This window comes from Telmatherina bonti, assembly GCF_933228915.1.
Source record: "Telmatherina bonti genome assembly, chromosome: 10".
Classification (NCBI taxonomy): Eukaryota; Metazoa; Chordata; class Actinopteri; order Atheriniformes; family Telmatherinidae; genus Telmatherina; species Telmatherina bonti.
In genome coordinates, this window is record NC_136628.1 from 23,958,839 (window position 1) to 23,973,196 (window position 14,358).

The 14,358-nt window shown below is 40.9% G+C and overlaps 1 protein-coding gene across 1 annotated transcript in view; it reads left to right on the plus strand.

Moving 5' to 3' along the window:
- Positions 1-13,230, plus strand: part of LOC306761945 (ephrin type-B receptor 4a-like) — a 33,521-nt gene extending 20,291 nt beyond the window's left edge. The window contains exons 3-17 of the mRNA XM_079248282.1: positions 788-1,069; positions 2,378-2,768; positions 4,845-4,997; positions 6,638-6,973; positions 7,065-7,189; positions 7,485-7,650; positions 8,007-8,106; positions 9,358-9,422; positions 9,572-9,685; positions 10,038-10,285; positions 10,372-10,587; positions 10,683-10,832; positions 11,138-11,331; positions 12,446-12,604; positions 12,794-13,230. Of these exons, the coding sequence (XP_079104408.1) occupies positions 788-1,069; positions 2,378-2,768; positions 4,845-4,997; positions 6,638-6,973; positions 7,065-7,189; positions 7,485-7,650; positions 8,007-8,106; positions 9,358-9,422; positions 9,572-9,685; positions 10,038-10,285; positions 10,372-10,587; positions 10,683-10,832; positions 11,138-11,331; positions 12,446-12,604; positions 12,794-12,902 (2,808 nt within the window). The 3' untranslated portion in view covers positions 12,903-13,230. The remainder of the gene's footprint in view (positions 1-787; positions 1,070-2,377; positions 2,769-4,844; positions 4,998-6,637; positions 6,974-7,064; positions 7,190-7,484; positions 7,651-8,006; positions 8,107-9,357; positions 9,423-9,571; positions 9,686-10,037; positions 10,286-10,371; positions 10,588-10,682; positions 10,833-11,137; positions 11,332-12,445; positions 12,605-12,793) is intronic.
- Positions 13,231-14,358: the final 1,128 nt, after the last annotated feature.

A 14,358-nucleotide genomic window follows, 5' to 3' on the forward strand; every position in this document is an offset into this window, starting at 1 on the left:
CTGCCACGGTGTTTATTTTTTAAAGATTAGAAGATATTCTCCCTTCATGTGATCCAGATCTGGCTCAGAGTGGTTTGCTGCTCTGTAATTCATTCATACCAGTATTCTGCCTCACTCCTCACATCATGTGCAAATGGATTTTTAAAGATTTACATATTTACATAACTGAATTTCTGAGCCTCAAGTTCAGCAAATCTCCTAAATTTTGCCCCCAGTATGTTAATTTCCTGCTTGTTTCCTGCTCCTGGGAATGCAGTGATGGTGAACAAGTTCTCCGTTGACTCAGAAGTCAAACATTAAAGCATTTTTTTCGTTGCGTCTCCTGAACAAATGTAGATTTCTGTGTAGTTTTTACCTCATACATATTTGTGATTGTGTTTTGGTCTGTAAGTGCGTTTGAAGGGGTGAAAGATGTCTGTCTCGGATGCTGTGTGCAGCTATGTGCCTTGTTTGACAAGTGAGACTTGGATTCCCACTAGCTGTGTGCTGCAGCTCAGCGAGAGGAATGATTTAACAACCCAATTTCAAATTTAGGCTGGATCAAAATCCACAGCAAGATACTTTCATCCCATGGGTCATTGACAGGTGGAGCACACCAAAGAGACAAAAAAGAATTGCAACATTATTATGGTTTATAGGACTTCTCCTATGTCCACTTTTATAAAATCCCGAGCGATTGTCTTTACAGGTGAATTAAATCTACACTGTGTTCAGTTTTCACAACTTTTCTGGGTCAGATGTCTCTTAGATGTGCAGTCTGACAAGCCTTTGTTCTCTTCACTCTCAGTGGGAGGAAGTAAGCGGTTTAGATGAAGAGAACAACAGCGTGAGGACCTATCAGATCTGCCAAACAGACAGTTCATCCAGCCACTGGCTGCGCAGTGGCTTCATCCAGAGACAAGGAGCTTCTCAGGTTTATGTGGAGCTTCGATTCACCATGATGGAGTGTTCCTCCAGGAACACTCATCACCGGAGCTGTAAGGAGACTTTCAACCTCTATTACTACCAGGCAGATTCTAATGAGGCCACAGACAACTACCCACCCTGGATGGAGAACCCTTACACCAAGGTATTATACACAAATATAGAATATTTTAATACTGATTGTTTCCATGTCTGTTTTAAGAAATCTATTTTCTGTATTTTCAACGCACCCATAATCATGACATAACCTAGCTTGTCAGTCAGCGGTCAAAAGCTTAAAGATTTTCAATTTGCCATTAACAGTGACAAAGAAAAGGGTGTTTGAGAAGGTGCAGGGTTGAAATGTATAGATTTTTTACTTGAAAAGGCTAAACTAATCAATTGTAACCATTTTTCTATTACTTCACATCGAACATTTTCATCACAAGCCGTGGATACACAAGTTAGCCACGTAGTGACTGCCGAAAAATAAAGTATTCATTCAGTTCCATTACCTAAGTGGCGTGTGAGTTTCAAGTCGAAGGCTGTGTTCAAATAAGGCTCTCGTCTTTCACTGTGAATAAATATTGTAAATTTCTCTCAAACAAAACGACTTTTAAGCTCACATGTTCAGAAATCATAAAAGCTTTGCTGTTTTTGCAGCCTGTAGTTTAATGAGTGATCTGTGTGTTTTGTATGGTGAATAATTGCTGAGACTTTTCCCAAATACACACATTTTTAGATGGATTTTTCTCCTTCCAGCATGCTCTTTGCTTACTTTTGTTTATCTTGCCGGGTCTAAATCAGTTTTTAAAGACAGAAAAAAGTTTTGTTCAAGCTCTGTAATTTATTCCATTCAACATTTGGTCCTGATTATGTAGTGACCAAATTAGATTATTGATCTAATTTGAGAGCCAGGGTAGTGATTTCACTACCTGAACTTTTACATTATCTGTATCTTCTGTGTGTGTGTGTGTGTGTGTGTGTGTGTGTGTGTGTGTGTGTGTGTGTGTGTGTGTGTGTGTGTGTGTGTGTGTGTGTGTGTGTGTGTGTGTGTGTGTGTGTGTGTGTAAATGCTGCACTTTTTGGTTTCTAAACGTCAAACATCTGATGTCATCGTATCCTTAAACTCACCTCAGTGAATGAAGTCAGAAACGTCCGGCTTCTGTCCTTTTGTTTTTACGCATTTTGTAAATCTAATTGATAAAATGACCTTCTCTGCTCAGCAAGTTTTGGTACTGCACATTTAGGTTCAGAGTTGACTGTAACGTGGTGAACTAGGTAGTGAATCAATCTGAAGTCTCAGTGGTGTGCTTAAAATATGTGAAATGCTGTAAGGCATGCCACATGTCTTGTTAAGGAACTGAAAAGGCTGACACATGCAAAGCAACCTCTCTGGTCATTCTCAAGCTTCAAGCCTATGTGCTAGAATCTGGTCATTACATAATACCTTTTCTCTTTCTTCCTGTCTTAGGTGGACACAGTGGCCGCAGATTTTCTACTCAGGAAGGGTGGCGAGCGGAAGTTTAACGTGAAGACGCTAAGACTCGGCCCTCTGACCAAGAGAGGCTTCTACTTGGCTTTTCAGGCTCAGGGTGCCTGCATGGCCCTGCTGTCTGTCAGGGTGTTTTTCAAAAAGTGTCCTCCACTGATCAGTGCTCTGTCTGCCTTCCCTGAAACTGTTCCCCGTTACCTAGTCCAAGAGGCACAGGGTTCATGTGTGGAGCATGCCGCTCAGCAGGGGCCCCGACCTCGGCCGCCTAAACTCTTCTGTGGTGAAGATGGCCAGTGGGTGGGACAGCCCACGACGTCCTGCGCCTGCCTACCTGGATTTGAACCAGCTGAGGGACAAACACGCTGCACAGGTAAGAGTGGAGGAAAGTTAGGCCACATAAACAGATGTATGTAAAGAGACTACGCCCGTATAAGCAGCGAAACAGGCAGACTAAACAAGAAAACAATGGTAAAATGGGGGGTGGGGGTTCACTGAGGGTTGAAGCATTCAAGAGGAAATGAAAGACCAAGGAAGTTAATGAGGCAGGGAAACGGCTGTGACACAGTGGGGACAGAGGGAGAGGTCAGCTGGAGCAGCACTTATCTCAGAAAGGAAGAGCAGGGTCAAAGGCTTACTGCTGTGACAGCTCATGGTTCAGCTGAGATGGAAGGAGCACAGGAGGACCGGGGAGGTGAGGGGAACGAAGCAGGGAGGTGGTGCTCCGGGTAAAGATCCTATCAGCTTGAGAACATCAAAGCAAAGCACACAAGAAAAGAAGGGAGAAGCAGAATGCTTCTCTCAGGAGTTGTGCAGCAGCTCTGCCTAATGAGTCCAATTAACATGCCGCGTGCGTGAGCACTCCCCCTCGTGCACACTCACACACTTAAAGCATCGCACCAGCACAGATAGATGCTGAGCACCATACGCAAAGAAGCAGGGAAAGAAGTGCTGCATTTTTCCTTCAGAAAATGTGGTTTCATCTGTCTGTGTTAGAAGGCAGGATTCAGTTTGATCTCCGTGGGAGGTATAACGATTTCATTAAGAAAAAAGAGAAAGAATGATATCCAACATTATGCGTCTGGTGAAGTGCCATTTCCAGCATTCTGTCACAGAGGAGAGCTGTGAGGAAAAACACTCACTAAGCCATAAAGGGAAATTGCCTTCATAGGGTATTGGACAGTTAATTTGCTTCATACGCTGGTCATTTCAGAAAATGGAAATAAAATTGACATCTAGGTTTAGAATTAAATTCATTTTGCCATTATCCCCGAGAGACAGTTTCTGCCTCAGACACATCCATGTGATGCAAAACTTATGAATGTTGTCTAGATGAGTTAGTGTTATAAATGAGCTTGATTAAGATATGTAAACCATGTCTTTGAAGTAAACCTCTAGTGGAGTATAACTACATCTACATGGGAGGGTTTGTGTCCACATGTGCTAATGTAGCTTAACATGTTTCTCACAATACTGAATCCGAATCAGACAGATGTCTGCTCCAGAAGTGATTAACATCAATCTTTAGATTTGTAAACACAATTTGTAAAATCCAAGTAAGACCTCAGAAGCGCTCGGTCTTGTTTGGTTTTAACCAACAGTTGTGCTTTTCTGAGCAGGCAAGTTCTGCAGCCGCACTCCTTAATAACTGCACACATATGTGGAAAATTCCTGCAGCAAGATGTCAGTCAGAGGAGTGTTGACCCTCTGAAATGTGTCAGTTTTCCCTATAACAATGCAACAATTGGTGTGAAAGTTTATTGTTTTAACCCTCTGTCCCAGTCGTCGTGCTTCAGTCACCAAACAGAGGGCAGAATATAAACACTTTGATTGTATGTGGCGTCATACTGCCAAATTATTGCACATTCACATGAGGGACAAGTGTTAAGAGTTTATTTTTTCTTATTAGTTGTTTAGGCTGCAAGAGATATTTATTTAAAACAGAGTTCAGCAGAAGCATCTTCTCACATTTGGGAAGTATCTCTTTGTTAGTTTAACACAATTGCAGTCGATTGGTTTTTTTCTGTCAGTCAAACCAATTGATTCATCACCAAATCCTTTTTAGCATCAGTTCAGACTCCCTTCAGTCCTCCTTGGCTTATTGGTTGTCACAGTGGTCTCCTTGTCTCTACAAGAGACGTTGAACAATATATGTAAATCAATAAACACAGGCAGCTTTCCACAAAAACTCTGACATGTCTGGTTTCATTGCTTTGGTAAATCCAGTGATAGGCAGTGGAATATAATTGACCGTTAGTATCACCGTCATTATAGCTCTGATTACATGATTCCATCAATTTGCAACCATCTGCTGCCTAAGAATGGGCTGTATGCAAATTCAGTTTGATCCAGGTCTCTCAAGGACATAGTGAGTGTGATGATTGTGTGTAAAAGTCCAATAAAAATATTGATAATTCTCTCGTCTGATCTTCCGCTCTGTCCTCTTAAGCCTGTCCTGTGGGTCAGTTCAAGTCAGGCACAGAGGGACAGTGTCGAGGTTGTCCAGGATTCAGCCATGCCACCATCGGGGGAGCATCAGTGTGTGCATGTCGCTCTGGGTACTTACGTGCAGAATCGGACACACCTGAGACCCCATGCACCAGTAAGTATGCATAGAGTAGTCATTAATCCCTCACTTAGAGATGAAGGTGCAAACAGTAGCATCTACTCGCTCTTTGCGTTCTCCTGCTCATCTTCACTTTTTTTGTTTTTATGAGCTCTTGTTTTCTTGCTTTTTACATTTGGTGTGAATTTGCCCAACTTCTTTTAGCTGATTTAAGTCCTCAGTCTCCACCACTAAGCTTTGAGATGCATGTCTTTTGTGTTAGGTTGTTGGGGGTTGGGCTTTTCACTCCAAATGAAGAGGCCATTGAAGGTCTCAAGTGACACCTCCATGCGGATTCAGGGATTTCAATTTAGTCACATTTAAATTAGGTGCACCCGCTTGGAGTGGCTATAAAGGGGTGTAAAACAATGTGTAACAATGCAAAACACACAGTGGAAACCAGCATCAGCATGTTGACTGGCCATGTTCTCTGCAGGTGTTAGTTAATAAATACCATCTTTAAGCAACTTCCAAAAACTATATTATTAGTTACAAAGGTTTTATCTTAATTATTTATCACTGAATTAGGGCATTCCTATATTATATTCTGTATTTTGTAGTGGATTACAAGTGCAGTTCTTCAAATTGCATGTTTGAAATTAGTATGCAAAATATCCAGTCATCCAAGCCATCTATAAATCTTTCTGACTTTTTTTGCATTTAAATAAGTATCGTGGCTGTTTTGATGATCTCAGTAAAGCGAGCTTTGACTTCTAAGTTTAACTTGGAAAAAAAAATAGTTTCCATTCCCATATGTTGAATTCAAAATTCATACCCTCACTGTCTGAGTGTGATGTTGTCCCACTTGGGTTTTTATTGAGAACACTATTAGCACTGAAGTTACCCGCAGGCTCAGTGACAAAACCCTGTCTCCTTGGCAGGAAGTGATACTGATTCACAGTGCCTGAGTGGTCTCGCTGTTAAGTTATGCTTGGCTTGAGGCAAGAGCCATCTTACAATTTTCAGACAATGATCATTATCATCCTGCTTTAGATGAACATAATTGCACCAGTTAAACTCTGCAACACGTATGCCGCTGCTGTGACGCAGAGCTGCTGCAAGAGCGTCGTTCTGCTTCATGGCTAAATGTCACTGGGTAAAATGTCTTCATTTTTTATCCAATAGTAAACAAGTGGTGTGCTCGGGTGGTGGAAAGGTAAAGTATCTGTTAAATGACAGAAAACGTGAGGGTACTGGGATTACTTCACAGTTGTGTGACACTTGAATATTAAATATGATTTGACCTTTCTCATAGAATACTATGACAATATTTGAGGAGTAATCACCAGGAGCAAAAAGAAAATACTCTTTGATTTTGTTGCTGAAGTGCTACTGCTGATCCAGTGCAGCAGATTTAGAAATAGCAGCACTTGAACCTGACTGCAGAGTTGCTGCTTGGATCAGGAAAGGACATCGTAACAGTTTGACATTTTATGAGCTGTTTACTTTCTTTAGAGTTCGACGAGAAGATCAATACTTTTGTCATGTCTGCGTATTTTGTATGCAACTGCAGCCTTGCAAATTTAGAAAGAAGTCATATAAAATGTTTCAGAATAATAGGAGCTTGATTTTAGTCACCGATTGCTAATATTTACAGCACAAAATTAATTTAAATGTGGATTCTGTTGTCAATCCAGGAACTCCCTCGGCCCCACGTGGAATCATTCCCCAGATCAACGACACCACGCTCAGCCTGGAGTGGAACGAGCCTCTGGACAACGGTGGTAGAACAGACCTGAACTACGCTGTCAAGTGCTTTGTATGCAGGTCAACCAAGGGGTCATGCCTTCCCTGCGGAGACAGCGTCAGTTACCGACCAGCACAGGACAACCTGCTGGGTCGCAGAGTGGAGGTGTGGGGCCTGCTGCCTCATACAACGTACACCTTCACTATCCAGACACACAATGGGGTGTCTCAGCTCAGCGGCAAGGAGCCTGCAAGTGAAAGTATCAACATCACTACAAGCCATGATGGTGAGAAGTGATGGGGTCAGGGTAAAAAGAAAAAGGGGAGAAATAGTCAGAATTTCACTTTGTATTTAATATTCTGCCTTCCCCTGTGCAGTGCCGTCACTGGTGTCTATGGTTCGAAAGAGTGACTCCACAGAGAGCAGTCTGACGCTGCACTGGTCAGTGCCATCTCAACCACACTACAACATCCTGCAGTACCAGCTACGTTACTGTGAGAAGGTAACTGACAACAACTCTCAATTGGCATTTGATGAACTACTCAGATGTCAGGATTTTGTTTGCATGCTCAGTGGTTTAATCCGAAAACGTTTAATTAAAATCTGAATAAGTGAGCGAACAAATTGTTTGAATTGGATATAAAACATTAAAAGCTGCATAGAATGAGAATGAGAATCAATAAAAGTCCTTTTGACAGCAGATATTTAAATTCCTGTTGATGGCTCCTTAAATTTCCTCTTTAATTTGGAGTTTTTGCGAACTTCCAGTCCATCTAAGTCAAGTTTTCTGTTGATAGGAGAGACGAAGTGACGATCAGTGCTTCTACACAGAGAGTAACAAAAACCAGGTTGTGCTGACGGACCTCCGCAGGGCCACTCAATATGAAGTGCAGGTTCGGTTGCGGACCCTGGCGGGCTATGGCAGCTTCAGTCCTGCTGCTATCTTCCGCACCCTGCCTGATGGTAAGAGGATGCTTCCGCTTATTACTCATATTTCTTTTTGTTTTGGGTTATGTATGTATGTATTTATGTAATTATTTATTTTTGCACTGGAAATATTTTTTATTCTGAGAATCTTATCTACAAAGTCAACATTTCTTCTTTATCATGAATTCATTATCTTTGTCTATCAGGATTAAGATACACATATTGGCCTATTAATATAAATTCTTGTCATGTCCCATGTTTATTTCTCCTTTTGTACATTACTACCAGTGCATACCTTCTCTTGCGATTTTTGCTGACATATTAGTCTAACTCCATTCCTTTCTGAGCCTTTTTCTTTCTTCTCTGTGTCTTTTGTGTGTCTTTTCTCTCAGGACATGACTCTGCCTCTCAGTTCTTGGTACCTGGCATCCTTATCGCTGTGGGGATGCTGTTGCTTGTCACGTTCGTCTTTGTGGCCGCCTACTGCATTCGGTGAGAACCAGGGAAAAGGAAAAGAGACAGAGAATAAAACAGATATGCAAGGGAAAGAAGCTGACAAAATAACAGGAAATAGGGAAGAAAGAGGGGGAAATCGAAAACTAATAACAACCATGACCCCAATTTTATGGTTTTGCACCATTTGTTCTTTTGTTTATACATATCACGTTTTATCAGTGGTGGGTTTGAACTGTGTTACCCACACCATTTTTCCCCCCTCTTCTGTGAAGCAGTTCAGACACAAAGCAATGCTCATGATTTCTTTTGCTTACACAGCTAAAAGCTATCCTGCTCATTAGAACATTTTCCTTAGGCTTCGTTGTTTGAGTAAATAGTGCTGGATGCCATCACAGCAGAGAGAAAGTGCATGGCTTTTTATGAGAGAGAGATGACGATAGAGGTAGAGGGCAGGGAAAGACAGGATGCAGGCGTCCCAACCCTGTTTCCACAGGACAGAGAACAATAGCTGTGACCTTGTGACACACACATACACACATATGCAGACACAAACCAGCAACTGAGGCCCAGATCTGCCACTAACTGAGGGTGGTGCTTTATTGCTATTTTAGGCTTATGAGGTGGGAGAGGGAGATGAATGGAGGAAGGCAGGGATCCAGTAGCTACAGGGTTGTTACAGTTTTGCAGAGATGAGTTTGTGCCAGCAGAATTATAATGGAGCCACTCGTGTCAAAGAGCAGTACCGTAGGGCTTGGCTTAGATGTTCCCCATTACCACAACTCATCTTGTATTATGTGTTTAAGATTTCCGAGGATTGTTGAAGGCCAGCAAAAGCCTTGCAAAACAACGTTTTGTGTCAAAATCAGAGTAAAGTTATAGCTTTTCTTTTCTTTTTCTTTTTTTTTTACCCCAAAGAGCAACCTTGAAAACATTAGAAGACTTGGTGATTTACTCCTTTCTGAGTGTGACCACATTAGAAAAGTATGATTTTTTTTATATTCTTATTTTCATCATAGAGATTTTTATTTTTTTTAAAAACATCAATATAAAAATAATACTAAAAAAGTCTAAATTCATCTCTTTGTGGAATGCTTTACTTACTGACGTTATGCCTTATTGTTATATCATCTGAATAGTCACATTGGCAGACAAAGGATTTACATCTCATTTGGCAGACATTGTATTCGGAATACTTGCCAAAGAATCCAATTAAACATTGATTCTTTTAGACAACTGCTCCACTACCCTAATCTTGTTGTATTTATACCAATCTCTTTCTACCTGCAGCCGACACAGCCGAATAAAGGATCCCGAGCTGAGCGACAAAAACAGCCAGTACCTCACTGGCCAAGGTAATCTGTCAAGGACATGCACACTAAACTGCAGCTGATTTACAACTCGTTCATGTCAGAGAAATCATTTCTAATCTGAGCAGGCTCATAATTCTCTTAACATTTCTTTGCTTAATTTTCCCACGGCTCTGTTTGTCTATTTCTCACAGGGGTCAAGGTTTATATCGACCCTTTCACCTATGAGGACCCTAATGAGGCGGTGCGAGAATTTGCCAAGGAAATTGATGTTTCCTTTGTCAAGATAGAGGAGGTCATTGGTGCTGGTAAGCTCTACCCAGAGCATTTCCCCACTGATAACATATTCTCACTTTGTCTTTTTGGTTTGTGTTTTAGGAAAATGGTTTCATTTGAAAATGTGATTAAAATATATCCAATTCAGTCCATTTGATTCAAAGCCATTTAAAAACTTTTTTTTTCTTTATCACTTCAAATTCAATATGGCAGCAGAAATAAACCAATTAACTGATAAATGCGGTGCCAACTTTATTGACCCTCATTTAAACTAAAGGGCACAACTTACTGCAAGCGAGCTTTCCATTTGTTAAGAGCAGCAGCTATTCTTATAATGTGGCAGAAAATAGGCTTAATGTGTGTTTGTGTGTTTGTATGCTGCAGGCGAGTTTGGGGAGGTGTGTCGAGGAAGGCTGAAGATCCCGGGAAAAAAAGAAAATTATGTAGCAATTAAGACTCTGAAGGGAGGCTACACTGAGAAGCAGAGAAGAGACTTTCTTTCTGAGGCGTCCATCATGGGACAATTCCAGCATCCCAACATTATCCACCTCGAGGGAATCATCACTGCCAGTTGTCCAGTCATGATTCTCACAGAGTTTATGGAGAACGGAGCACTGGACTCTTTTCTACGGGTCAGTGTGATACACAGAGCACTCACTGAAACTGTCATGACTTGTACATCTCGACACAAACTGAACTTTTTCTCTCTTCTGTGTAGATGAATGACTGCCAGTTCACTCCCATCCAGCTGGTGGGTATGTTGCGCGGCATCGCCTCTGGCATGAAGTACCTGGCAGAGATGAGTTATGTCCACAGGGACTTGGCTGCCCGCAACATCCTCATCAACAGCAACTTGGTGTGCAAGGTGTCTGACTTCGGCTTGTCACGCTTCCTGCAGGAGAACTCCTCTGACCCAACCTACACCAGCTCTCTGGTGAGAAAACAGCCTAGTTTTATTTGCTCACAAGCAATGCAGTTGGTTTTAGTAGTTCAAGTTTGGCAGAGCTGACCGTTTGCTCTTCTCTGCAGGGAGGTAAGATCCCTATCCGCTGGACAGCACCTGAGGCAATCGCCTTCAGAAAGTTCACTTCAGCCTCAGATGTGTGGAGCTATGGTATTGTGATGTGGGAGGTCATGTCTTTTGGAGAGAGACCCTACTGGGACATGAGCAACCAGGATGTAAGTTCATGCTAAAAAAAAAAAAGACATATTTTTCTAGTTTTATCAATTGCAATTTCTTTTTCACATTACAAAGTTTTCCTCCCAAAATTAAACGAATTAAATGTAAAATTGACAAAGTTATCCAGGTTATCAGTTCATTGTCAGTTTTTATGATCAGGATATGCCTATTTTTTTCCATTGGGGTAATTCCTTCCTTTTGTGTACCTTTGCTAATTTTAAACCCAACAAACAACTCAAAATTGATCCAAATATCTTTTGGTTTACTCATTTATTTGAACAGTCATCGTTTATCTTCCTGTCAGGTAATCAATGCCATAGAGCAAGATTACCGGCTGCCGCCACCACCTGATTGCCCCACTCACCTGCACCAGCTGATGTTGGACTGCTGGCAGAAGGACCGCTCAGCACGCCCTCGATTTGCAGACCTTGTTAGCGCATTGGACAAACTAATCCGCAACCCGGCATCACTGAAAATAGTGGCTCAAGAAGGAGCGGGGTAAGAGAGCAGAGGTTTTTGATTGCATTTGATGAAAATAAAAGTATTAGAAAAAGCCTTTCACAAATTTGCAAATTAGCCATACACTGTATGAACATCCTGGCCTCTTCTCCATAAGTCAGACTGCTTAAACTGATAAATAAGAGGTATTAGAGAATTCATCTTCAATTGGATCAAAACTGTGTTATGCAATTATAATAAATGCCATTCTATATAAAATATTACTGGAATCACCTTTTGTCCTTCAGGTTTTGAAAAAAATTTTTTAAAGGTTACCCATAGTACTTTGCACAAGTAGGCAAACTCTGGTATTAAAACAGCAATTTGGTTTTAACTTTTGTTTCTAATGGCTCTCATTATAGATTCAGCACCAAATCACTGATTTTTCTCACTGGTTGAGTTAAATGAAAAATAGAAACCATGTTAATGCTGTTAAGATTAATGCAGTAAGGTTATATTTTCAACTGATTCCATCTAGTACTGGTATGTTGGACACAACTGCAGCGTTTTTGTCAGGGCGACAAAAACTGTGATTTCAATATAATTTGTTGTATTAAGTCATATAGGTTAACATGCCTCTCTTTATGCACTGCCCAATCTGACAACAAATATTGCTTCTTGTTTTTCTTACAAGACACTCGTCACCATCTTGTGACATGACACCATCTGGATCATCAGCGTCAAAACTATCAGTGTCTTAGTGACAGGTTGTCATGTTAACACACAGAAGCCAAAAATGTTTGTGTTCCTAATCTGAAAAGGGCAACAATGTCTTTTCCTTAGAGTCCATTTAATGTTCTGACAGTCACAGGAAAGACTTTACACTCCTTCTGGCCACTCTAAGGTACCACCTCAGTGTCCTGCTGTGACCTGTCAGACACTTGCTGTGCCCATTTCCCATCCCTTCACATTCTCCCTGTCAGCTGGTGGCATACAGCAGAGGACACTCCAGTCCTGACAAATCCCATTGTTTGTTCCTGTCAGTCACTAGTCTCAGATTATACCTTAGTTTGTCAACTGGAATGTGGTTGCAGGATACATATAAGCTCCTTACTGCTGTTTTTGGTGACAATGTATGTAAGTCATTCCTTTGTTTCCTGACTGCTTTCCTTAGGCCGTCCTACCCCCTGCTGGACCAGCGTGCACCTTTAACCCTCTCACCATGCGCTTCAGTTGGAGAATGGCTGAGGGCCATCAAGATGGAGCGCTATGAGGACAGCTTTCTGCAGGCTGGCTTCAACTCAGTGGACCAGCTGGCTCAAATCACCACACAGTCAGTCCTGTATTTTTCAGTTTATTTATCTAAAATGATATTTATCTCTGTGGCACTTGCAGTTTATAATTTATTTAAGTAAGTGTTATGACTTCTAGTCAAAAAATCATAGGTGTAGCTTTCCATTTAATTAGATTTTTTCAATTTCCATTTTTTCGTACCCTTCTTATAATGTTTTTCTGTCTTCAGGGATCTGCTACACATGGGAGTAACTTTGGCTGGACATCAGAGAAAAATCCTCTCCAGCATTCAGACAATAACCTTCCAGAGCAAGAACACTACAACTGTTACTTTCTAGCTGACTTGCCTACCAGTCTGGATGTGAACACAGCACACAGATGTGCAACCTTGTCCTGAGAGCGTTCTGAATCCTCTCCTGTAACCTACTTTTCTCTAGTTTGACTTTTAGGATGATGGGAGAATGTATTCATAACCAGGGAAAAGAAAACATCACAATGGACAAAAATGACTGATGAGACTTGTCCAAAGACTAGCAGGACACCTGTCACCTGGAATGACCCGGTGATGAGGTCATGCAGTTTGACTCTGCCTCATTTCTACGGAATGTGTTCAGTATTTTTACATCTACCAAGTGTTGGACTCGAAACATGTGCCAAACCAAATGGAGCAGCATATCAAGGTTTACAGTTTCTCTAGTTTCTCATCCTTTGGAAAATGGGCAGATTATTTGTTGTTCCAAAATGTAACTTTGACTTTTAACCAAAGGTCAAAAAAAAGAAAAAAATGCTTAACAATTTTTTTGTTTGTAGATTGTGGTGTAACTAGACATAAGGACTGCGTCCATTCTTCTTACATTAATCTAGATTACTCAATTCCAAGACTGAACATTGAAAACAGGTAGATTGAGCAACTCTACCATTTGGTTTTAACATTACCTTCTCTTTACTCAGGTGTGATGTGTAATGCAGACTTTGGGGAATACTGTACTTGCCATAGTCAGACTCCTCATCTTTCTCAGTCTGGCTCTCCCTTCACTGTATCAGCAATGTGTGAGGAGAAAAAAAACGGCATAGAGACATATCAGCACTTTTATCATTTCAGAGTGAATTGTTATCTTCAGTGATTCACTGCATTTGTCTTGGGCTGTGTTAGATGTTTATGGTGGCAGCTCAGTTTTGTTATAATCAGACTAAACAAGGACCAAGTGGACTCAGAGACCAGAGAAGACTGTAGACTTGGAGGGTGTCTGGCCTCATTTTTTTTTTTTTTTTAATTTTTTTTTTAATATATTTTTTATATTACTGATACTTGTTTTGTATGTTCCATTTTCCAGTGCCATTCATTTGTTTTTGTGGTCTTAATTGACAATTTTATAAAGCAGAAATCTTTCTTGAGTCATTCACTTTGTGTCATTTAAATGGATCTGAAAAGATTATTTTTACATTTTTTAAAAAAGGGAAATGTATTTGTCTTCTTTATTAGATGGCTGCAGTGGTCCACAGAATGTTTTTTGGCTTTCCCCCAAAGTCACACAAAAGTTGTGCTGCAACATTGATAATGGATGGGTATATGGCTACCAGCTAACATGTTAGAATGTAACTTCAGAGTGGGACGCAAAGAAGACTTTTTTAACCGTTTGATTAGCCAACACATATCCTAACATTATTCTTTGACTGTATTATTTTCTGTCTTCCAATTGTTGCAAAACCCATGTGCAATAACAAACAACTCATTTATGTTTCACTTTTTACAGACTGCAGGCTAGCAGGCAGATAACTGCTAGCTAGCTAGCT